This window comes from Macaca nemestrina, chromosome 6 (assembly GCF_043159975.1).
Source record: "Macaca nemestrina isolate mMacNem1 chromosome 6, mMacNem.hap1, whole genome shotgun sequence".
Taxonomy (NCBI): Eukaryota; Metazoa; Chordata; class Mammalia; order Primates; family Cercopithecidae; genus Macaca; species Macaca nemestrina.
In genome coordinates, this window is record NC_092130.1 from 41,148,257 (window position 1) to 41,174,094 (window position 25,838).

The following is a 25,838-nucleotide window of genomic DNA, read 5'->3' on the forward strand; positions in this document are numbered from 1 at the left end:
AGAAACGCTGCTCAAACAGCAGGCTCTTCGGAGTCTGCGAAATCCTCCATTTTGGGGAACATTTTCAGAGAAAAAAAGGCGAACGGGCTATTTGGGACCGGCGCTACCCAAGGACTTAGCTATCTTAACCATCCTCCCCAAACGGCAGGCCCCCAATGGACAGTCTGTCCCTCAGGCCTCCAGCGAGCTCCTCCCTCCTCCTCAGCGCCGCGGCCCGCGTGTAACGGGCTAGTCGTCCCGCCCCCGCCCACAACGAGCCCAGGACGCGCGGGAAGCACGGCCGGTCAGCGCACCTCTTGACCCCCAATCTCCCGCCGCACCCTGGGCCCTCGGCCGGCCGCGTGTTTCCCTCCCGGACCGCTCACCTCCACCGCCCGAGAAGGCTGGTTGCGCCGCCACTGCGCTCCTAACATGGCGGCCGCCGATCAGGCGGCTCACATACGCAGCGCGGAGGGAGGCAGAGCGGGAGCGAGCAAGAAAGGCGCGCCGCCGGCTTCCCACAGCCCCTGTCGCCGTCGTTGTCCCCTCCCGGCGGACACGGAGAGCCCCCAGCCACCCCACCCCGACTCTTACCCGCTTCACGCCTACCTTAGGGAAAGGGAGAGGGAAAAGGAGAGGTACCTCTCTCCCAGCGAGCGGGACGCGAAGGCTCCCACAATCCCCCGCAGCAACGGCGCTGGCGAGAGGTGGTGGCAGCGGCTGCAGCCCAAGAACAAACCCACTCTCGCGAGAGAGCTCGCCCCCACCCCCTCGGTCCAGTTCGGCGCGCGCCAGGCCCCTCCCCCTACTCGGCGCGCGCACCTCGCTCGCGCCCTAGCCTGAGGTAGTTGTTCTTTAATCCTGGAGATCCCTCTTCGTCATCCAGCTGAGGCGGGAAATGGAGGAACGTCCGTGGCTTACGAGTTCGAGTCCCATTCCCTAAAAGGCTGTTTGTCAACCTCCTGAATAGCATAATACAAAATTTAAATAGAGTATGCGTTAGAAGCGATTCGCAAGAGTCCCTGGCTCAGACCCGACTTTTATGCTCTCTGGTTGCTCAGTTTGCCAAGGAATGGTGGAAAGCGCCAGATATTGAGGCCACAAAGGGAAAACGATACAATTTTGGCTGGTTTTTATTTAAGTATGTCTATTTATCATTTATTTATTTGTTTGTTTGAGGCAGGGTCTCGCTGTGTGGCTCAGGTTGGAGTGCACTGGCGTTATCACGGCTCACAGCAGCCTCGAACTCCTTTCCTCAAGAGATCCTCCCACCTCAGCCTCCCCAGTAGCTGGGACTACAGGCTTGCACCACCACGCCCAGCTAATATTTTTATTTTTATTTTTTCCGCAGAGAAGGGGTCTCGTTATTTTGCCCAGGCTGGAGGGAACTCCTTGGCTCAAGCGGTGCTCCCGCCTCCGCCTCTCAGCATTGGATTAAAGGCGTGAGCCTCCACGCCCAGCCAGCTGGTTTTTGGGTTTTTTTTTTTTTTTTTTTTTTTTTGAGACGAAGTCTCGCTCTGTCGCCCAGGCTGGAGGGCAGTGGCCGGATCTCAGCTCACTGCAAGCTCCGCCTCCCGGGTTTACACCATTCTCCTGCCTCAGCCTCCCGAGTAGCTGGGACTACAGGCGCCCGCCACCTCGCCCGGCTAGTTTTTTGTATTTTTTTAGTAGAGATGGGGTTTCACTGTGTTAGCCAGGATGGTCTCGATCTCCTGACCTCGTGATCCACCCGTCTCGGCCTCCCAAAGTGCTGGGATTACAGGCTTGAGCCACCGCGCCCGGCCTGGTTTGTTTTTTTTTTTTGGAGACGGGGTCTCGCTCTGTCGCCCAGGCTAGAGTGCAGTGGCGCGATCTCGGCTCACTGCAAGCTCCACCTCCCGGGTTCACGCCATTCTCCTGCCTCAGCCTCCCAAGTAGCTGCGACTACAGGCGCCCGCCACCACGCCGGGCCAATTTCTTTTTGTATTTTTAGTAGAGACGGGGTTTCACCGTGTTAGCCAGGATGGTCTCGATCTCCTGAACTCGTAATCCGCCCGCCTCGGCCTCCCAAAGTGGCCAGCTGGTTTTTAAAACCAAGAATTCTGTGCAGGAGGGTCGTTGAGGCGGAGGACGGCGAGCCTTTTCCCTCGGAAAGACCACCGCCGCTTTTTGGTGAATTTGACTGCACCCTTGGGACTGAGGTACTGGTTAGGTACCCGGGTTGGCGGGATTTGAGCTCCGGCCTTCAGAGGCTTAAGTAAATTGTTTGGAGACCTAATCTGGCTGCAACTCTCTCCCCAACCATCCTTGCAGAACTCCGCATCTGGAGAGTTGGGAATTTTCCAGCACAGTTAATGGTTATAATATGGAGTGCTTTCTATAGGGTGGGCAATGCAATAAGCAGTTTACACATGACCCTACAATAACCTTGAGAGGCGGCTACTAGGGGATACCATTTGGTAGATCACAAAACTGAGACATTAAAAGGTTATGTAATTTGAGGCACGGTAGATGGCGCCTGTAATCCCCGCACTTTGGGAGGCCGAGGCGGGTGGATCACTTGAGTTCAGGAGTTCCAGACTAGCCTGGCCATCATGGCAAAACTCCGTCTCTACAATAATAATAATAATAATACAAAATTAGCTGGGCGTGGTGGTGCACACCTGTGGTCCCAGCTACTCACCTGGTACGGAGGACGGGGCTAAGGATTGTTTGAGCAGGAGGCGGAGGTTGCCCTGAGCCTAGGGCACTACTGCACTTCAGCCTGGGCTATAGAGTCAGACACTGTCTCAAAAAAAGAAAAAAAAAAAGGTTATGTAATTTAATAGAGGTGAAAAAGCTAGTCAGTGGAGTCTTGATGACTCAACAAGGCACTACCTGAAATGGCATAGCCATAAAAATGAAGTTACTTGGCCATGCGGTGACTCACGCCTGTAATCCCAGCACTTTGGGAGCCCAAGGCGGGCGGATTACCTGAGGTCGGGAGTTCCAGACTAGCCTGACCAACATGGAGAAACCCCATCTCTGCTCGAAATACAAAAATTAACCGGGCTTGGTGGTGTGTGCCAGTAATCCCAGCTACTCGGGAGGCTGAGGCAGGAGAATCGCTTGAACCCAGGAGGCGGAGGTTGCGGTGAGCCAAGATCGCGCCATTGCACTCCAGCCTGGGCAACAAGAGTGAAACTCCCTTTCAAAAAAAAATGAAGTTACCATCTCAGGACAGGGTAAAATGTTTTATCTACAAAATAAGTAGTAAGCCACTGATTCACAATATTACTTTATCTCAATCTAATTTAGTCAGTGATACAAGAAATATTTCTTGAGTACCTACTGTGTCAATATATTAGGCCTCAGGCAAACAGCAGGAAAGGAGACAAAGGCACTGCCCTCATGGAGCTTACACTTAATGCAGACTTTGAACCAATAAATACGTGTGTATTTGAGATGAGTGAATAATCTGAGGGGATGGGAAGCTTTCGTGAGAAACTGAGGTTTGAGTTAATATCTAATGAGTAGGCAGTTAACTAGGTGAAGGGAATAAAGCATCCCCAGGCAGAGGGATCAGAATGTGTGAAAACTCTGAGGTAGACTTTGGGAAACTGCAGATTTTTGTTGTTGTTGTTGTTGTTATTTTGTTTATTTTTGAAGACAGGGTCCTGCTCTGTTGCTCAGGCTGGAGTGCAGTGGTGTGACCATGGCTCACTGCAACCTCCACCTCCCGGGTTCAAGCAATCCTCCCACCTCAGCCTCCTGTGCATAGACATAAAAAGGGCTGGAGATGTAGGAAAGGGCCATTTCCCTGGGGTTACAAATTGAAATGCAGAATCTAAGGTAAACTGGGTAATACAAGTCCTATTTTTTTTTCTTTTTTTTTTTTTTTGAGATGGAGTCTAGCTCTGTCGCCCAGGCTGGAGTGCAGTGGCACGATCTCAGCTCACTGCAAGCTCCGCCTCCCGGGTTTCCGCCATTCTCCTGCCTCAGCCTCCCGAGTAGCTGGGACTACAGGCGCCTGCCACCACACCTGGCTAATTTTTTGTATTTTTAGTAGAGACGGGTTTCACCGTTTAGCCAGGATGGTCTCGATCTCCTGACCTTGTGATCCGCCTGTCTCGGCCTCCCAAAGTGCTGGGATTACAGGCTTGAGCCACCACGCCCAGCCACAAATCCTATTTAATGCTATCCAACACAAGTTCAGTTGGGGACACATAAATTTTAAGGTAAGGATATGGATTTAAGGTAAGGATATATGGGTCTTGAGCTCAGGCAAAGATTGTGGGTTAGTGACAAATTTACAAGTTAATACTGTAAATGAAGTAACAGGAGTTGAAAAATAAACTTAAAGCCAGGTGTGGTGGTTCACACCTGTAATCCCAGCACTTTGGAAGGCTAAAGCAGGCGGATCGCTGGAGGCCAGAAAGTTCAAGACCATCCTAGGCAACATGGTGAAACCATGTCTCTATAAAACATACAAAAATTAGCTGGGCATGGTGGCACACGCGCCTGTAGTCCCAGCTACTCTGGGGCGGGGGTAGACAGGGTCTGGGGTGGTTGACGTGGAAGGATCGATTGAGCTTGGGAGGGGGTGGCACTGCACTCCAGCTAGGCAACAGAGCGGGACCCTGTTTAAAAAAAAAAAGAGCGGCCAGGCACGGTGTCATGCCTGTAATCGCAGCACTTTGGGAGGTGGATCATTTCAAGTCAGGAGTTTGAGACCAGCCTGGCCAACATGGTAAAACCCCGTCTCTACCAAAAATATGAAAAATTAGCTGGGTGTGGTGGTGCTCGCCTGTAATCCCAGCTACTTGGGAGGCTGAGGCAGGAGAATCGCTTGAACCTGGGAAGCGGAGGTTGCAGTGAGCCGAGATCACACCATTGCACTCCAGCCTGATCAACATAGCAAGACTCTGTCTCAAAAAAAAAAAAAAAAAAAAAAAAAAAAAAAAAAAAAGTGGATGCAGTGAAAAAAGAGGCCTGAGCACCAATCCTTGAGGAACTTTAATCAAGTATAGCACAGGACACTTAGTGGACAGAGGTAGGGAGAGAAAAGCAAATATATGTATATGTGAGGGGAAGGCAGAGCAAGGAAAGCACAGAAATTGTGTTGCCTTGAAAACAACAACAAAAATACTTCTAGGACAAAGTGATCAACAGGGTCAAATGCTACAAAGAGGTCAAGATGAAGACCAATGACATCTACAAGATTTAGCAACATGGGTATCAGTGGTAACATTGAGAGTTGCTTCCACTAACGCGTGAAATGTCAGACTGGAAGGGCTGAATATGGGAAGAAGGAAGACAAAAACTATTCAATGCAGAAAATTTCGGCTATGAAGAGACTAGAGGAGAGAAAGCAGGATTAAGGGTTTTTTGTTTTACTATGTGAGGGACTTGACCACAACTAATTGGCAGTAAGGATATCTTAGCGAAGAAATTGTTGGAAATACAAGGAGATGGGATAATCCATAACAGAGGTTCCTAAAAGGATAGGGAAGCAATATAATTTCCTTTACAGTAACAGGAAGTATGGAGCAGATGGTGTTTAAATTTCATTAGATTGGTAGAAGGAAGACATGGACATTATAGTCAAGTAACCTCAGTTTTCTCTGTGAGAAAGTCTTCTGTTGAGAGCTGGAGCTATAAGAGGGAAATTTATATATTTATGTATTTATTTTTTATCATATATATAAATTTAGAGACAGGTTATATATTTAGAGATGGAGTCTTGCTCTGTCACCAGGATGGAGTGCAGTAGCTTGATTGTGGCTCACTGTAACCTCTAATTCTGGGGCTATAAGCTATCCTCCTTCCTCAGCCTCCCAAGTACTGGGACTCACAGGCGTGTGCCACCACGCCCAGGCAGGGAAAATGTTTAAATAGCCATTGTGAAAGTGGAACTGCAATCTTACATCTGTATGTTATGTTCTGTTTTTCAAGGTTTGAGCAAAGCTTACAAAATGTGATTCACATCTTTGAGGCCAATCATTTGAAAGGCTTGGAAAAGGAATTTGGTAGGATTCATAAAGGCTTGAGGGCTGGGGCTTCCCTCAAGAGATGATGTTGGCCAGGCATGGTGGCTCACGCCTGTAATCCCAGCACTTTGGGAGGCCAAGGTGGGCAAATCACAAGGTCAGGAGTTCGAGACCAGCCTGGCCAACATGGTGAAACCCCGTCTCTACTAAAAATACAAAAAATTAGTTGGGCTTGGCCGGGCGTGGTGGCTCATGCCTATAATCCCAGCACTTTGGGAGGCCGAGGCAGATGGATCACAAAGTCAGGAGATCGAGACCATCCTGGCTAACATGGTGAAACCCCATCTCTACTAAAAATACAAAAAAAATTAGCCGGCCGTGGTGGCGGGCACCTGTAGTCCCAGCTACTTGGGAGGCTGAGGCAGGAGAATGGCGTGAACCTGGGAGGTGGAGCTTGCAGTGAGCCGAGATTGCGCCACTGCACTCCAGCCTGGGTGGCAGAGTGAGACTCCGTCTCAAAAAAAAAAAAAAAAAAAAAAAGAGATGATGTTTAAACCCACCAAGTAGCTAGCTTTGGAAAGACAAAATTTTTTTGGAGGGGATCCTACTTTTCAGTGACTCTTGAGTCTTCCACTCAAAAGCTGATCTGCTTTCTACTCTGCAAGTCTGATTCCAACTGATCTTGTTCTCAACTCTTAGATGAAACAGCCTCTGGTCCTCTAGCAGACAGAAACATGACCACCTATCAAATCTCAGTTCAGATACACACCTACCCATGTTTGCATAAGGTTCTAATGCCATCTGGTGATTGTGCAGAGAAAGTCAAACTTTTTCAACTGAGTAATTATTTATTGAGGAACTTAGTGATGATGTGGGAGATTCAAAAGAAATATAACAGGTGCTTGGGGCTTATCAGCAAAAAGACACAAAAGAAACAAAAGTTTGGTTTTTGTTTGTTGGTTTGTTTGTTTTTTGAGACAGGGTCTCATTGTGTTTCCCAGGCTGGAGTGCAATAGTGCCATCTTGGCTCACTGTAGCCTTGATCTCCTGGGCTCAAGTGTTCATCCACCTCAGCCTCCGAGTACCTGGGACTACAGAAGCACGTCACCAAACCCAACTAATTTTTTTTTTTTGGTATTTTTTGTAGAGACGGGGTTTTGTTATGTTGCCTAGGCTGGTGTTGAACACCTGGGCTTATGTGATCCGGCTGCCTTGGCCTCCCAAAGTACTGGGATTAGAGGTGTGAGCCACCATGCCCGGCCACCAAAATTAATGCAAGATTTCATTCATCAAATGCCTATTTCATGAAGGACATTCTACAATGATGGAAAAGACAAAACTCCAGCCCTCAGGATCTTGGTTTGATGGAGATTGACAAGGAGTTTGACCTCAAAGTGGGGCTGTTTGTGCCCTCAAAGTGGGCCTGTTTGTGAACAGGGATGGGTAAAAAGCTATATTCACATTTGGGTGTGGGAGTGGGTGTGCCTCAGGAATGGTAAAGAATGGGGCCTTTCAAAGCAAGAACTGCTGGTGAGGCTTTGAAAGGTCTAAGTGACAAGTTTGGTACAGCTTAATGATGAAACTGTCTTTTTTTTTTTTTTTTTTTTTTTGAGACAGAGTTTCACTGTTGTTGCCCAGGCTAGTATACAATGGCACGATCTCGGCTCACAGCAACCTCCGCTCCCCCAGGTTCAAGTGATTCTCCTGCCTCAGCCTTCCGAGTAGCTGGGATTACAGGCGCACGCCAACACGTCCAGCTAATTTTTGTACTTTTAGTAGAGATAGGGTTTCGCCACATTGGCCAGGCTGGTCTCGAACTCTTGACCTCAGGTGATCCACCCACCTTGGCCTCCCAAAGTGCTAGGATTGCAGGCGTGAGCCTCCACGCCCGGCCCTGTGATGAAACTTTCAATGCCAAAATAGAGTATGGATTTGAGATGGTAATGAGGACCTTTTCCAATTTTGAGTAGAGGAAAAAGCAAGAAAAGATTGGAGGCATATATTTTGACACCACAAAATCCATTAAAATGTATTAGGTGAATATGAGGAGTCCTGTCATCAATAACATTATTTTTCTCGAAATTTCTTTTGATGAGAAAATTAAGCTTGACAAAGGTAAAAGTCCTAAATTTGAGGTCAACCATTTGATATTCAGCAGCTGACTAATATTTGAGAGACTGTTTGTTACTATTGTGTACTAGGCACTTGCCAGTACACAATAGGAAACAAAATAAAAGGTCTCTGTTCTCATGGAGCTCAGGAGTCTAGTAGAATAGACCACTATTTACATGCTCTATTAAGCAGTTGATAACACATTTTAATTACCATTGAGGGTAACGTACTATTATTCCTTTTTTTTTTTTTTTTTTTTTGAGACAGAGTCTGGCTCTCTTGCCCAGGCTGGAGTATAGTGGCATGATCTTGCCTCACTGCAACCTCCGCCTCCCAGGTTCAAGCAGTTCTCCTGCCTCAGCCTCCCAAGTAACTGGGATTACAGGCCCGTTTCTTTTTAATGATTTCTCTTTGTTGAATTTCATATTGTTCATGTCTTGTTTTCCTGATCTCATTTAATTTTTTTTTTTTTTTTGAGATGGAGTTTCGCTCTTATTGTCCAGGCTGGAGTGCAATGGCGTGATCTTGGCTCATTGCAACCTCCACCTCCCATGTTCAAGTGGATTATCCTGCCTCAGCCTCCCTAGCCAGTAGCTGGGATCACTGGTATGTGCCACCACACTAGGCTAATTTTGTTATTTTTAGTAGAGATACGGTTTCACCATGTTGGCCAGGCTGGTCTGGAATTCCTGATTTCAGGTGATCCGCTTGCCTCGGCTTCCTAGAGTGCTGGGATTACAAACGTGAGCCACCATGCCCAGCCCTCATTTAGTTCTCTATCTGGATTTCCCTTGTAGCTCACTGAGCTTCTTCAATAACATTATTTTTAATTGTCAGGCAGTCCATAAATTGCCACTTCTTTAGGGTTGCTGGTGATTTATTTTGCACCTTTCTGTGATTCCCTGATTGTTTATGATCCTTAAGGCCATGCGTTAGTATCAGCACATTTTAAGGGGACACTTATTCTGGTCTTCACGCCTGGCTTTAACTGAGAAAATCTTTCAGCAGTCAGTTCATCCAGACACTGTGCACACCATGTGGTAGGCTATGGTGTGCACAGTGCCTACCTGGATGTGCAGTAGTGGGCCTGAAACCTGTATGTGGGAGCCAGCCTGAAGTGTAGGTCCACAGGTACTTGAACCTGACCTGGAGTTGCAGGTACCAGCCTGGAGTATGAGGCTGTGAGGGCCTGCCAGTCACTGGGTTTTACTGAGGTGGGGCTAGAGTTTGCATACAAGGCAAATCCGGTTCTCACTTGCATCTTTTCTTATTTCTGTGCCATACCCAGGTACTATCTGCCACTCGGCTTCCTTAGTTCTTATGAAGGTATTTTCTTGTATTGATTATTGTTCAAATTGGTGTTTCTGTGAGGTCCTAAGCACCAGACGGTTCTATTCTGCCACCTTACTGATGTCCTATCAAGTTTCCTGATTTAGATATACCTACAATAAGAAAGGCAACTACTATGATATTTCTTATGTGCTCTAAGAAGTTCCTATACATATACAAAGCATTTTATGTACATATATATGTGTATATGTGTATATATACATATTCTTTTGAATATGGCCACAAATTCTGTGCTGCTGTTCTCATGAAACGCAATTAATTTCCCCTCACCCTATATCTGGAAGGCCCTGTGACTGGCTTTACCCTACAGAATAATAGAATACAGAAACAAACTTTTGTTTTGGTTTTGGTGCGGTTGCTTTTTGAGACGGTCTTGCTCTGCTGCCCAGGCTAAAGTGCAGTCTTGACTTCCCAGGCTCCAGCAATCCTCCCATCTCAGCCTCCCCAGTAGTTGGGGGCATGCCCATCACCACGCTTGGCTAATGTTTTCTTTTTAAAAAATTTTGTACAGACAGGGTCTTGCCATGTTGCCCAGGCTGGTCTCGAACTCCTGGACTCACTCAATCCTCCCGCCTTTGCCTTCCTAAGTGCCAGAACTACAGGTATAAGCTACCATGCCCAGCCCAGAAATGAACTTTCAAGATCTGCTTTTATCCACTTAGAACCTTGTTGCCATACTGTGAGAATCTCAAGCCATATGAAAAGAGCAAAGATGCTACAGTCAGCAAGCCCAGCTGAACTTCCAGGTGACAGATCATGTCACCCACAAGTAAAAGTGGAGCCTCCACTTGGCTACACCCCAATCACTCCACAGAATTCCCTCCCCCTCCCCACAGACGTAGTCTTGCTCTGTTGGTCAGGTTGGAATGCAGTGGCAGGATCTTGGCTCACTGCAACCTCCACCTCCCGGGTTCAAGGGATTCTCCTGCCTCAGCCTCCTGAGTAGCTGAGATTATGAAGTGCAGAGGCACAGCCACAGCTTACTGCAACCTTGAACTCCTGGGTCAAGAAATCTACCTGCCTCAGCCTCCCTAGTAGCTGAGATTACAAGCCTGAGCTACCTTCTATTGTTTTTGTGTTTTATTCCTTCTTCACCCTTAATTTTGCAGAATACTATCATTGTATTTTTCCATATGAATGTTAGAATCATCTTGTCCAGTTACAAAAGCAAGTGTTTACAAAAGCAACTGTTGTAAACTGACAATTTCCATTCTATGCTGAGATTCCTTGGACATGGTATGACTTACTTTATTAGGCCTCTATTGTACAGTCATCATTCCAATGCCTTCTTCATATATAACTTAATTATTCTAGCCTTACTTTCCTTTCAATTTCCTACTTATCCCCCTTGTTAAGCACAAATTTGTATTAAAACTGATTACTTGCTACCTCAATTAACTATTTTCAGGTGATACAGCATTCCAAGTAATCTTACCTCATTTTAACGTTTTTTCCCTTTCATATATTTCCTTTTCTTGCCTAATTGCCTTTGCTAGCCTTGAATGAAGCTTTCTCTTTTTAACTGATAGACATCCAGGGTTTCTTCATTAAGCATTACTGTGGCTTTTGCAGTCAGATACATTTTGTAAGCTTGGGGAGTGCCGAATGTCGACCATTTTAGCAAATGCTTCTTTTGAGACAGGATCTTTTCACCAGGCTGGAGTGTAGTGGTACCATCATAGCTCATGGCAGCTTTGAATTCCTGGGCTCAAAGGATCCTCCTGCAACAGCCTCCCAAAGAGGTAGGATTACAGGCATGAGTCACCATGCCCAGACAGCAAATGTTTTAGCATGTAGGGAGATTATGTAATTTTTTAGACCAATTAACCGCAAATATTCTTGAAATAATCTAAGAATTACTTTGTGTTGTATTATCATGTAATAATTTTACAATGTGCCTATTCAAGTGTTTTGAGAGTTTTGCTGTTACCCAGGCTGGAGTGCAGTGCTACAATCTCCATTTCTGCTCACTGCAACCTCGGGCCTTCTTGGTTCAAGCTGGGATTACAGGCTTGCACCACCATGCCCAGCCCCAAATCTTATTATATCCCCAATTTAGCAGGAATATACATATATAAAGGGAACCCAACTTCATCTCCATCTTCTAAAAATTTAAGTAAACCCTTGAGGAATTGATTTTTAAATGTCATAGTGCCGGGGTGATGGCTCACGTCTGTAATCCCAGCATTTTGGGAGGCTGAGGCAGACAGATCACTTGAGGTCAGAATTTCAAGTTCAGCCTGGCCAACACAGAAAAATATAAAAATTAGCCAGGTGTGGTGGTGTACCCCTATAATCCCAGCTATTCAGGAGGCTGAGGTAGGAGAATCACTTGCACCTGGGATGCAGAGGTTGCAGTGAGATGAGATCTTGCCACTGCACTACAGCCCAGGTGACAGAGCGAGATTCTGTCTCAAATAAAAATAAAAATAACCCATAGTTTCTTCAAGACACAACAGGGCAAGCATTGAGGAATTTTTTTTTTTTTTTTTTTTTGAGACGGAGTCTCACGCTGTTGCCCAGGCTGGAGTGCAGTGGCGCGATCTCGGCTCACTGCAAGCTCCGCCTCCCGGGTTCCCGCCATTCTCCTGCCTCAGCCTCCTGAGTAGCTGGGACTACAGGCACCCGCCACCGCGCCCGGCTAATTTTTTGTATTTTTAGTAGAGACGGGGTTTCACTGTGGTCTCGATCTCCTGACCTTGTGATCCGCCCGCCTCGGCCTCCCAAAGTGCTGGGATTACAGGCTTGAGCCACCGCGCCCGGCCGCATTGAGGAATTTTTAAAAAAAAGTGATAAATCATATCATAGGGCAAGACTAGGGATTAGAATGTGGCATTCATTAAGGCTTTCCAGAGGAATATTTTTTAAAAATCTAAAAGACTATATGTTTTGTTCCATTAGGACAAAAGAACCCACTGCAAGAGTAGCCGAGATGTTGACCATCTGAAACAAGGTATTTGGCATTTGGAATTGGTGTAAGAATCTGTAAGTAAGGCATTTGAGTAGTACCTTCAAGATGTTAGATTGAACGAGGTTGATGATTGAAGAAGCAGAAATTTACAAGACTTAATACATGAAAGCTCCTAAACCAAACACTACTTTTGGAGCCAGATTCATTCAACACCACACAAGTTCTTGTGTGACTGTGACTTTGAGCAAGTAACATGTACCTTGTAGGGCTGTTAAAAGAAGAGATGTATTAAATGTATTTAACATGGTCAACATGTAGTAAATAGTATTGATATTCTATGGCGTCACATGTCCCAAAGTATACCTCAATGACAAAAATCATAGATTCAAAGATTTTATTTTTTATAGAACCCCAGAATAATAAACATGTTATAATTATACACTTCAATCTAGTTATAAGTTATATCCTGGCAGCTACTTACCAATATGCCTGCTTGTAAGAGAGGTTCTGCAAGTCAATTTACAAAGATGTTTCACAAATTTTCTCAAATATAAAGGTATTTACAGATTACTAAAATAATAACAAAAGCCCGCACATGTGTTTTAGTTAACAGATGTCTGAAATCTAAATAGCAAGTCTCTGAAAATCCATTATTTTCTTTTTTTTTTTGATACAGTCTCCGTCTGTTGCCCAGGCTGGAGTGCAGTTGCACGATCTCAGCTCACTGCAACTTCTGCCTTCCAAGTTCAAGTGATTCTCGTGCCTCAGCCACCCAAGTGGTTGGGATTACAGGCATGCACCACCACACCCAGCTAATTTTTTAATTTTTTTCTTTTGTAGAGACAGGGTTTCACCATGTTGGCCATGCTGGTCCTGCCCTGGCCTCAAGTGATCCAGCCTCCTCGGCCTCTCAGTGTTGAGATTCTAGGCAACCATGCCCAGCCAAATCCATTATCATCACTTAATGTTTAAAGGCTACATTTAGTTTCCTATATATTGTTACGGTTTACTAGTAAATGATTTGGTAACCTGACACCTTTGTATTCATGTCCAAAAAAATTCTTTTACAAGAACAAAAACAGTATTCTTAGCCTCTCTCACTGGAGTATTACTGAAAAGCATGATATTCTTACTCTGTTTTGGGTACATTATGACAGAGAGGTTATTATTACCAACTGTCAGTAGAATTGAGGCTTCTTGACTAAAGGGGATTGAGGTAAACCTTTGGAAGCTCGTGAACACATTTCAAGACACAACATGGCACCTGTGTCTAGCTCTACGGTACAACATGGTACTATAACACATAGTTATAGTACCACATGGTGGCCAGACGGGGAAGGCAGCTTCTCTGCAACTAAGCTGAGATCTCAAAATAGGCAATGTCAAGATGGAACCAGAAGGGAAAAACAGCATGTGTAGAGAGGTAGCGACAAAAGGCTAATTAAAGACTGAAAGAAACCAGGGTGGCCAACAAGGGAATCTAAGGGTGATAAAGATAAGAGGCTGAGAGAGATAAGGCTAGACTGCATAAGGCTTGACAGACCATAGCAAGATAAGCAAGAACTGTGTCCTGTTAACCATTTATCCCTAACATCTAGCATAGAATTCAGTTAATAAAAGCCATAAACCCTTTAAAAAGGGTGTGAGTCTTCTGGCAAGATAAGTAATTAGCACAGATTATTGTCACTCACTGCAACTCAGCCTTGGAGGGAGTACACAAATCAGAAGGAGGTCAAGTGCCTGGAAAACTAAATGACACTGCCTGGAAGAACAGATCGTGGTTGGGGTAAGAAAAGGAAGCCCAGTGTAGAAAAGGATAGAATGCCATGGGGTTAGAGGTAGCAGAGGCTGGGACAGAACTTGTCTGTTCTGCCTCCTTTCACTCCTCCTGTTCTTTGCCTTACGTCCAACCCATCACTTGCTGGGGTAGCCAGCCTATTTGAACAGGTTTAGACAACCCTAGAGTTCTCTCCAAAAGAATTAATACTGAGAAGGAGAAGTTCTACCATTGTCACTCTGGTGAAGCACAGATTCTAACTCAGAGGCTCTTTGCCTTGAGGGGGATCTTTCCTCTCCTTCAACTCATCAGAACCCTTAGTTCTGGGCTTGGCTTCTCCCTTTTAGCAGCTGATAATGAAATCCCTATCCCCACGGCCGGGCGCGGCAGCTCATGCCTGTAATCCCAGCACTTTGGGAGGCCAAGGCAGGCGGATTATGAGGTCAGGAGATCGAGACCATCCTGGCTAACACAGTGAAACCCTGTCTCTACTAAAGAATACAAAAAAAATTAGCCAGGCATAGTGGCAAGCGCCTATAGTCCTAGCTACTCGGGAGGCTGAGGCAGGAGAATGGCATGAACCCGGGAGGCAGAGCTTGCAGTGAGCCAAGATTGCACCACTGCACTCCAGCCTGGGCGACAGCGAGACTCTCTCTCTCAAAAAAAAAAAAAAAAAGAAATCCCCATCCTCTACTATAAGCTTATGGGGTGAAAATCAGCCATATAAGGACTACAGCATCCACTCTCAAAGACAACAGGCTCAACCACTAATCTCTACATGACAGAATAAACTAAGACCACAGAATGAAAATGGAATGTTTAAAGAATTTAGGAGGCAGTCGGGCCCAGTGGCTTGCGCCTGTAATCCCAGCTACTCGGGAGGCTGAGGCAGGAGAATCACTTGAACCCGGGAGGCGGAGGTTGCAGTAAGCTGAGATTGAGCCATTGCACTCCAGCCTGGATGACAGAGATTCCATCTCAAATAAAAACAAACAAAAAAAACAAAACAAAACTGTCAAGGTCATTAAAAACAAGTCTAAGAAGCTGTCATGGCCAACAGGAGCCTAAGTGTAATGTGGTATCTTCAGTGGGATCCTGGAACAGACAAAACATATTACATAAAAACTCATGAAATCTGAACAAAGTATGGACTTTAGTTAATACTAATGTATCAATATTAGCCCATTTAATTGTGACAACCATAATATACCAATGTAAGATGTTATTAGGGGAAACTGGGTAGGTATATATGGGAACTCTTTGTACCATCTTCCCAACTTTTCTATAAATCTAAAAGTATTGTGAAATAAAATAAAATTTGAAGTCCTTTTTACTGTGCTTTCCCAATGAGTATATCACCCTTAAGAAGCAGCACAGAACATTCTTACACCCTAAAGGGCCTTTACTGGAGGGCAAGAAAGGCCAAATAAGTAACAAGGACTCCTCTGAACAAGCCCTAGGCTACTAAACTGAAAAATTAATGACTCAGCAAGTTGGCTCATTATAAGCGTTCCTAAATAGCATTAAGGATAAAGATGTTGCTAAGCAGAGATTTTTAAGTTATTACAGTTAATTTGTTAATTCAGTGAAATTGTTTTTCAAGAGTACATTGACAGGTCCATTAACTGGAGCTGTTCACAAAGCCCTAATTAAGAAACAACATTCACAGGAGTCATTGTCACTCTTTTTAAGTTCTTAATTAGTAGCTCTTAGCATGGTGTTTTCCTTTGTGTGAATTCCTAGGCACTTAGCCATCTCTTTGTGTCCCGTTGGGACTTGCAGAATTTATCCCTTTGGGTTTTGCTTTACTGGTTGAAATTTGAGTGAGACATGATCTAAAATTTCAACATAAAATCCCACTGACACTAGCTTGTTTCAACCCAGCAAGTGAAATCATGGACAGGTGCCAGGAATAGTGTTTATTAATTGTGGTTCCCTCATTTTTTTTAAATTCAAGGTTGGTGGGGGTGTTTGGAAACCCTCATTTTTAGTTTTTCCTCTTAATATGGTACAGGCCTAAGACCTGAAACTTGGCCTAAGCAATGAAAAGAGGCACTTGTGTTTACTGCTACCTATGGCAGCTGGCAGCCTGGGTATTTACAGACCAGTAACCCTGCCAGTCTCATTCCAGTTTCCATTGCAGCACGGGAAAAGATTAACAAAAAAAAAACTACTTCGTCTTGGTGTGGTAGCTCACACCTGTAACCCCAGCACTTTGGGAGGCTGAGGCGGGTGGATCACCTGAGGTAAGGAGTTTGAGACCAGCCTGGCCGACGTGGCGTGGCAAAACCCCATCTCTACTAAAAATACAAAAAAACATTTAGTCAGGTGTGGTGGCGTGTGACTATAGTCCCAGCTACTTGGGTGGCTAAGGCAGGAGAATTGCTTGAACCTAGGAGGAGGAGGTTGTAGTGAGCTGAGATTGTGCCACCGCACTCCAGCCTGGGCAACAGAACAAGGCATCGTCTCAAAAAAAAAAAAAAAAAAAGAAAAGAAAAGAAAAGAAAAAAAAACCTACTTTGAGGCCAGGCACAGTGACACCTGTAATCTTAGCTACTCAGGAGGCTGAGTCAGGGGGATCACGTGAGCCCAGAAAGTTGAGGCTGCAGTGAGCTGTGATCATGCCACTGCACATCAGCCTGAGTGAGACCCTGTCTCTAAAAAAAATAAGTAACTACTTTGAAGCCAGGCATGGTAGCATGTACCTATAGTCCCAGCTACTTGGGAGGCTGAGGCAGGAGGTTTGCTTGGCCCAGGAAGTCGAGGGTGCAGTGAGCTGTGATTGTGCCACTGCACACCAGGCTGGATGACACAATGGAGACCCTGTATCAAAAAAGATTTTAAAAACTACTCTGAAATGTTTTACTAATCTTCTTAGACTCACCAGGAAATAAATTTCTTTGCTTAAAAAAAAAAAAAAAACAAGTCAAGAGGGATATGTAGGTGAATAATTAACTTTATTTATCAAGTAGGAAATCCCATCAAATTATTTAAATGCACATGACTACACCATTGATGCCTTTTGGGATATTGAATACAGGACAGAAATACCAATTATTTCTCTCTTTTTAAGTAGCAACATAGGAACTCTGCTCATGGATAGCCCTACTATAGTCAGGAAAACAACCTGTATGCTTAGAACTTGAGGACTCGGCCGGGCGCGGTGGCTCAAGCCTGTAATCCCAGCACTTTGGGAGGCCGAGACGGGCGGATCACGAGGTCAGGAGATCGAGACCATCCTGGCTAACACGGTGAAACCCTGTCTCTACTAAAAAATACAAAAAAAAAAACTAGCCGGGCGAGGTGGCGGGCGCCTGTAGTCCCAGCTACACAGGAGGCTGAGGCAGGAGAATAGCATAAACCCGGGAGGCGGAGCTTGCAGTGAGCTGAGATCGGGCCACTGCACTCCAGCCTGGGCGGCAGAGCGAGACTCCGTCTCAAAAAAAAAAAAAAAAAAAAAAAGAACTTTAGGACTCAGATTTAAAATACTGTAACTCTTCATAACACAAAATTTTCCTCTTTCCTTAGGAGCCATTTTGGTTTTACCAACTTGGACTGAGATTGTGGCTGAATTTGAGAAGTGCAGACTGCTATTCTTTCTTAAGACTTCTCCCTTTGGAGCACATTAAAAGTGGAGAAAACTGGTATAAGTAACCCATGCAAAAAAAACACAAATCCCAAACACACAAAAACAGACTATTTTTACTACTGGTTAATTTCTTGCAGTCACCTTAGTGCCCTAAAAGATGAAGAGTATAGGCCGGGCACAGTGGCTCAAGCCTGTAATCCCAGCACTTTGGGAGGCCGAGACGGGTGGATCATGAGGTCAGGAGATCGAGACCATCCTGGCTAACACAGTGAAACCCCGTCTCTACTAAAAAATACAAAAAAAAAAAAAACTAGCCGGGTGAGGTGGCGGGCGCCTGTAGCCCCAGCTACTCGGGAGGCTAAGGCAGGAGAATGGCGTAAACCCGGGAGGCGGAGCTTGCAGTGAGCTGAGATCCGGCCACTGCCCTTCAGCCTAGGAGACAGGCTCAAAAAAAAAAAAAGGAGACTCCGTCTCAAAAAAAAAAAAAAAAAAAAAAAAAGATGAAGAGTATAACATTCTAAGGCAAAGCTATTGATAACGTTAAATTTTTCAGGGAGTCATGTTGCTACTGGCTCTGAACCTGTCACTAATGAGCTGTTCAACTTTCAAGGCCTGAATTTCATTCTCCAGGACAGAGGTTGGCAAACCATAGCCCGAGGGCCAATTCCAGCCTGTTTTATATGGCTCTCAAAATAAGAATGGTCTTTAAATTTGTAAATCATTGAAAAACATTTTGACACTGAAAATTTTATGAAATTCCAATTCAATGTCCATAAACAATGTTCTATTAGAACTACAGACTTGTTACTGTCTAAGGCTGTGTTTGCACTAGAGCTGCAAACATAGTTGCAAAAACCACATGGCTGAACAAATGTAATATTATCTGGCCCTTTACAGCAAGTTTGCTGATCCCTGCTTTTGAACAGCAGTGCATAATAAACTTTCTGAATTGGTGGAAATGTTCTCTGAGTTTTCCAGTAGGGTAGTCAGCAGCGAAACAGATTCTGAGATTAAGAAATTGATTAATTTTTATCAACTTACACAGCCACATGTAGCATATAGCTACTGCACAGCAGAGCTCTAGAAAATAAGGGTTGGACTTTAGATTCTAAGAATTCTCTAAAATTCTGATACTTGGCTGGGCGCAGTGGCTCATGCCTGTACTCCCAGTACTTTAGGAGGCCAAGGCAGATGGATCACGAGGTCAGGAGTTCGAGACCAGCCTGACCAACATGGTGAAACCCCATCTCCACTAAAAATACAAAAATTAGCTGGGTGTGGTGGTGCGCGCCTATAATCCCAGCTACTCAGGAGGCCGAGGCAGGAGAATCGATTGAACCCAGGAGGTAGAGGTTGCAGTAAGCCAAGATCGCACCATTGCACTCCAGCCTGGGTGACAGAGTGAGACTCTGTCTCAAAAAACAAACAAAAAAACCTGTAATTCCAGCATTTTGGGAGGCCGAGGCAGGCAAATCACAAGGTCAGGAGTTTGAGACCAGCCTGGCCAATATGGTGAAACCCCCATCTCTACTTAAAATAAAAAAATTAGCCTGGCATGGTGGCAGGTGCCTGTAGTCCTAGCTACTTGGGAGACTGAGGCAGAAGAATCGCTTGAACCCGGGAGGCGGAGGTTGCAGTGAGCCGAGATCGAGCCACTGCACTCCAGCCTGGGCAACAGAGCAAGACTCCGTCTCAAAAAAAAGAAAAAAAAAAAAAAAAAAGAAAAAAAAAATTCTGATACTCTACATAATTTTTCAAATCATAATTTTAAGTACCCTACCCCCGTCTGAGCTGCAGTAATTTAATTGGAACCTACATGACAAGAAGACTACATATATTACTTATCTTGGTGTCACACAGGGCTGTCAGACATCTGGGGTCGTGATGCGGGTAGATGATATTCAGGTGAAGGCATCTAGGATTCAAAGAGGAAAAGAATGACAGGCTGTCCCTAAGACAGAGTCCTTTTTCTAACAGAAAAAAATTGTTTGCACCCAGACTAGGACCAACTCCACAGGAGGAGTCATTCCACTCTCAGAGGTGCAAAACACTGCCCAAAGGTACTCAGCTACAACACCAAAACAGTGCTTGGAGCCAAACCTCAATAAAGACAGTGCTTGCTCTTCCAACAGTGTAACACCATCACAGGCACCACACAAGCCTGGATAGCTGACAACCGCTGGATGATTCCTGAAACAGCTTTCTCATTGTTTCAGATACCTAGGCACTCCAGGTAGAAGACCTATCAGTCGAATGTTGGCTGCAAAACAGGCATGGAAGCACTGATTGCAGACCCTGTTGTCAAACTCTTTAACAGGAATCCCCTTCCATGTTTTCAGTTGTTTTATCCAACATTCAGGGAGTTCCTGCCATGTGCCAAGCACTGTGATTGGGATCTAGCAGTGAATAAAACAAGATATACTGTCCTTTCCTTCATGGATCTTACAAATATAGGTTAATTTACCTCTCAATTGTTTCCTGATAGATACCAACTAGCCAACAGGCCTGGCACAGAGGAGGTAGTCAATGTTGGAATGAACAGGGATATTTACCTGAAAACTGCACATGCAGACTGTCACCTGCCACTATTTCCTCTCTTCAGATGGGTGAAGGATGCCCTACTTTCAAGTCATCCTAAAAAGGAAGACAAGCAAACTTAGTGATCTAGTACACAGAACGGTGAATAAATAGCAATGCATTGTATATATATATATTTTTTGAGATAGGGTCTCACTCTGTCCAGGCTGGAGTGCAGTGGCATGACCATGGTTCACTGTAGTTTCAATCTCCTGGGTCAAGTGATCCTCCCAGCTTAGCCTCCCAAGCAGCTGGGACTACAGATGCATGCCAACACACCCACCTAATTTCTTTTTTGTTTTTTATATTCCCGATGAATTTGAATGTTTGGCACCCCGGTCTAAAACAACAGCTCCTAAGTACCCTGATCTGGACAGATGGAAACAGAATGCTGCTTGCCATTTATGATTTATCCTCATTTCTACAGCCTCAGGAATTATTTTATTTACCATTATTTGCCTTTTCCCTGCCTAGAGTACTATAAAGCTAACCATCCCCCAAGCCCTACAGATATCACTAGCCTTAAGACCCCATATGTAAAAGGCTATTCACAGTTGAGGCATTCACACAAAGCACTCATATTTAGTTGAGAGAATCCTATTAAGGGAATGCCAACTGATCTAACAAAACAAGCTTTGATAAACAACTCCCCTGCCCCCCAACATCCTCCCCAGTTCCTCCTGTGGAAACTAGGATGTCACTTTTCATAGCAACTGAGGGTCATCTCTTCTCAAAAGAACCTCTTCTCAAAAAATTAGCATTCCAGGCCAGGCATGGTGCAGTGGCTCATGCCTGTAACCCCAGCACTTTAGGAGGCAGGAGGATCACTTGAGCCCAGGAGTTCGAGACCAGCCTGGACAACATGGTGAAATCCCGTCTCTACTAAAGCCTGGGCAACATAATGAGACTTTGTCTCTACAACTTAAAAAAACAAACAAAAAATTAGCTGGTTGTGGTGGCACACACCTATCATCCCAACCACTTGGGAAAAAGCATTCCAAAACAAAATTACTACAAAGGGAACTCAATAATGGGGCAACAATTATAAAAGGAACTCACTTCAATGGGGCAACAACTATTCATTTCTGAAAATCAGTAAGCAACTAAAGCGAATATACTGTCAGCCCAAAGGAGAAATTAGTGTGGTTGTAGTTGTTCAGTTCCCAGAGCCCCCTCAATCGATATTTTAATATTTTATTAAAGAGCTAGAGAATGCCCATAATTTTAAAGTGAATTCCCATCAATGTTTCCCTAATAGGGAATCCCATAGATAACTATGGTTGTAAAATCCTCTACAAAGGGAATCATGACTAGCTTTTTTTTTTTTTTTTTTTTTTTTGAGACGGAGTCTCGCTGTGTCTCCCAGGCTGGAGTGCAGTGGCGTGATCTCGGCTCACTGCAAGCTCCGCCTCCCGGGTTCATGCCATTCTCCCGCCTCAGCCTCCCGAGTAGCTGAGACTACAGGCGCCCGCCACCACGCCCGGCTAGTTTTTTGTATTTTTAGTAGAGACGGGGTTTCACCGTGTTAGCCAGGATAGTCTCGATCTCCTGACCTCGTGATCCACCCGCCTCGGCCTCCCAAAGTGCTGGGATTACAGGCTTGAGCCACTGCCCCCGGCCATGACTAGCTTTTATGGTGGGTAGTGGGAGCTACGCACTTTAATTTCAGCGAAATTAGCAAAAATCCCATTGTATCTGGCCCCCTTTGAGCACTTAGTAGGCACTAAAAATAAAGGTGTGACTTTTCCATCTATTTTTACCAACCCCCTCTTCCCATTAGCTTTGTTTTATTTCCAAGGTATGATTCAAGTAACTTCTTGCTACCCAAACCTGTTGGACCAGAACTATTCAGGAAGGTCTGGATTTATTCTCTCTGCAAAAAGTCATGCTCTCACAGATTAAACCTTAATGCAAGCTTTTCCAACCCACAGCCCAACACAAATTGGTAAACTTTCTTAACACATTATGAGGGTGGGTTTTTTTTGCAATATTTTTTAAATTTAGCTATCAGTTATCGTTAGTGTTACTATATTTTATGTGTGACCTAAGACAATTCTTATCCTTCCAATGTGGCCCAGGGAAGCCAAAAAACACCCCTGCCTTGATGGATAAGCAACTATGCTGGCATCCTGGGGTAGTCAACACAGAGTTGGCATGAACCAGGGCCAGAATGCCAACCAGCTATTGGCTGCTGTTCTCCCAGCAGTGTAACACTTGCCTAGGTACAAGACAACCTAGGCAGCTGCCTACAGCTGGAGCCAAGAGAGCTGAAGGGATTGCACTCACCTGCAGTTGCATCTGCCACAGCTGGCCTCTCTGCAATGAAACAACTCCAGGTTAGTCAGCCAACAGTGAACACGTGTGCAGCTCAGAGTCCTTGCCCTCAAAACGTGGTATCTTAGGCCTGAGCCATAGAAACAACAGCAGACAATAAAACCAATAGCTTATCCTTGTTTAGCTTTGTTTTCACCTCTTGTTACTCATACACCACGGGAGTTCAACAGTAGCAAAAGAGTCGATTAAACAAGTATCTGGGAGCCTGGCTCTATCGCCTAACTAGTGTCTAGCCAAATGACACTGGGCGAGTAACCTCTCTATACCTCAGTCTCCTCATTTGTAGAATGGAGATACTATATTACAGGGTCTTTCTCTGTCACCCAGGCTGGAGTGCAATGGCACAATCATGGCTCACTGCAGCCTCCACTTCCTGGGCTCAAGTGATTCTCCCACCTCAGCCTCCTGAGTGAGTAGCTGGGACTACAGGCGCGAATACACCAAGCCGAATGGGGATATTACTAATAGTACTCTGTACGTAGGGTGGTTGGGAGGCTTAAGTGATATAAGCTAACCCCCAGGATAATGTCTGGTATAGTGTGGGCACTCTGTAAACACCTGAGGAGCTACATTCCAAAAAAGGCTCAGATGGTGAATATGAGTGAGTAAAAAGGGAAAAGTTATCCAGTGAGAGAAATGGGCAGTGAAGAGTGGGAAAACTAGATAGTCCAATATAAGACTTCCTGAAAGACAATAAAAACAGCACTTAGAAAAATAACTGCAGTATTGGATATGAGGGGAATTGGAGGCAGTAGTCATGCCAAGACCTCAACTACTGATTAAGAGCAATAACCAAAATGTTAGGCCGGGCGCGGTGGCTCACACCTGTAATCCCAGCACTTTAGGAGGCCGAGGTGGGCGGATCACGAGGTCAGGAGATAGAGACCTGGCTAACACGGTGAAACCCCGTCTCTACTAAAAATACGAAAAATTAGCCGGGCGTGGTGGCGGGCGCCTGTAGTCCCAGCTACTGGGGAGCCTGAGGCAGGAGAATGTCGTGAACCCGGGAGGCGGAGCTTGCAGTGAGCCGAGATCTTGCCACTGCACTCCAGCCTGGGTGACAGAGCGACACTCCGTCTCAAAAAAAATAACCAAAATGTTTGCACAAATGATAATAAATATTTCTACATAGTCACTATTTTTTTTTTTTTTTTTGAGACGGAATCTCGCTCTGTCGCCCAGACTGGAGTGCAGTGGCGCGATCTCGGCTCACTGCAAGCTCCGCCTCCCGGGTTCACGCCATTCTCCTGCCTCAGCCTCCGGAGTAGCTGGGACTACAGGCGCCCGCCACCACGCCCGGCTAATTTCTTTTTGTATTTTTAGTAGAGACGGGGTTTCACCGTGTTAGCCAGGATGGTCTCGATCTCCTGACCTCGTGATCCGCCCGCCTCGGCCTCCCAAAGTGCTGGGATTACAGGCTTGAGCCACCGCGCCCGGCCTTTTTTTTTTTTTTTTTTTAACGGAGTCTTGCTCTGTTACCAGGCTGGAGTGCAGTGGTGCTATCTCGGCTCACTGCAACCTCCGCCTCCCGGGTTCAAGCGATTCTCCTAAGTTTTGTATTTTTAGTAGAGACGGGGTTTCACCGTGTTGGCCAGGACGGTCTTCATCTCTTGACCTCGTGATCCGCCCGCCTGGGCCTCCCAAAGTGCTGAGATTACAGGCGTGAGCCACTGTGCCCGGCCTCACAGTCACCATTATAATTTATATAAGGCTAAGATCATACCTTTTTCCAGCCATCCCCAAATTTCACTCCTAACTTCCTCCAAATAATTTAGAGAAACAGGAAAATGAGTAGAGAGGGTTCATTGTTCGCTGGGTCTAAAAACAGATCTAAAAATAGCGTGCCCCTTTCAAGGCTCAGGTTAAAGGGGCTGACTCAGTTCCACCGGACATTTGTTCCTCACAAACCTTCCAAAGTCCCTGCCCCTGGCACTGGGAGATGGAGGCTGTCAGAGTCAGGCTGTAGGGGACTCCCTAGGGAGAAGAGGGACGGTACAAAAACAGGGGACGACTCCGGGACCCAGGTCTCTTTCCGATGCCCTCCAAGTTCGGGGTCACGAGGGGACGAACCCCAATTTCATCCCGTGCCCCGGCAGAAGCCACCCTACATTGCTTCTTTCCCCAGGCTGGGAAACCTCCAAGGACTCTCCCCTCGGGGTCCTTACTCACGCGCACGTGTTCGGAGCTCCGCAGGGCGCAGCAGCACTGGCAGAGGCCGGAGGGGAAAGGGCAGCCGGGAGCCGAGGGGAGCCCCGCCCCGGGGCGGCTTATGGGCGTGGCTTCGGTGGGCGGGGCCCTTGACCCCGCCTAGGAAAGGCCGGGCTTAAAAAAAAAAAAAAATGGGAGTGCGGTGGCAGAGGTGAACCTGCTTCTTATAGGAGAGAAGGGCTGGGGTCTGTGCAATGGCTGCGTCTGTTGGACTCCCAATCCATCTCTTAAGAGTAGAAGGGGCGCATAGTTCACAGCTGCTCAGGAGAGAATCTGTGTGTCCTAGTGGAGCCAGGCTTCCTGCCTGCCCACACTACGCGCCCCCGGAACTCTGGTTCCCCTCACGAGCGTGGCGCCTTTCCGTTGCTGCAGGCCCAGCCCACGCTTTTGCGCTTCCCACGCATATCCTTTTTCTGACTTTCTGCGGCAATGCTGTCATTCGGCTAATGGATCGCCCACCCACGCAGGTCACCTTGGTCCACGGTCTTCGGGATCTTTCCAGGAGGTTTTCGAATAGATTAAGCCAGTCACTCCTACTGCTTACCTCTGCAGGACCGGCATCCCTAGTGCCCTGCAGTGGGATTTTTCGCTGAGCTGCAGTAACTGAAGAACACTGGCTTTCTCTGCTAGACTTGTCCTCCACCATGTCACAGGCAGGCAGAGTCCTTGGTCAGGACAGACTGCCTGCAAGGCTACCAGGATTTCTTTGGAACACTAAAACTTCCCTCTCCCTCTGGCTAGAGTCCATATGATTCCCCAGGGGTCCAGAGTGGAAAGGCCTACAAACAGTAATTCCTAACTCCGTGCTCTAATTCTCCCAAATTCCTTTCCGATACCCGCCCCTCAACAACAACAACCTATCCTGTGGGTTTTGCTGATCTCTTGCACCAGCACCATTGCCAGATGAACCCCTGGCAACCAAGCCACTGCCCTTGGCATCTGCCAACATGTTTCATTGTCTATTTCCTCAGCTCTTTCATAAAGAAAAAGGTATGCTTCTTGTGCACCCTAACTCTTGCAGACCTCTCCTAAGAAAGCCCAGAGCCCCAGTTT

At 45.9% G+C, this 25,838-nt stretch overlaps 1 protein-coding gene, 2 long non-coding RNA genes and 1 other non-coding gene across 12 annotated transcripts in view; 1 reads left to right on the forward strand and 3 right to left on the reverse strand.

Annotated features, from left to right (window-relative positions):
• Positions 1–2,659, reverse strand: part of LOC105467067 (matrin 3) — a 39,299-nt gene extending 36,640 nt beyond the window's left edge. For 2 of the 9 annotated variants that reach the window (XM_011716401.3, XM_011716396.2), the window contains exon 1: positions 589–742. Coding sequence is in view for 2 of the 9 variants with exons in the window: in XM_011716403.3 (XP_011714705.1) it covers positions 366–413 (48 nt within the window). In the remaining 7 variants the exon portion in view is untranslated. Of the gene's footprint in view, positions 1–365; positions 797–2,641 lie in introns of those variants that run through there. The other 7 variants (XM_011716402.3, XM_011716397.3, XM_071098338.1 and 4 more) reach the window with 6 other exon arrangements.
• On the forward strand, positions 879–17,735 carry LOC139363758 (uncharacterized). The gene is made up of 4 exons (XR_011624650.1): positions 879–1,120; positions 8,518–8,645; positions 12,291–12,342; positions 17,606–17,735. It is a non-coding gene; the product is annotated as an uncharacterized lncRNA (long non-coding RNA).
• LOC105467068 (uncharacterized) lies at positions 8,627–25,075 on the reverse strand. Its single transcript, XR_978599.2, has 4 exons — positions 24,747–25,075; positions 22,530–22,559; positions 20,219–20,300; positions 8,627–19,581 (listed from the first exon to the last, which is right to left on the reverse strand). It is a non-coding gene; the product is annotated as an uncharacterized lncRNA (long non-coding RNA).
• Positions 19,650–19,850, reverse strand: LOC112424136 (small nucleolar RNA SNORA74). Its single transcript, XR_003014807.1, has one exon. It is a non-coding gene; the product is annotated as a small nucleolar RNA SNORA74 (small nucleolar RNA).
• Positions 25,076–25,838: the final 763 nt, after the last annotated feature.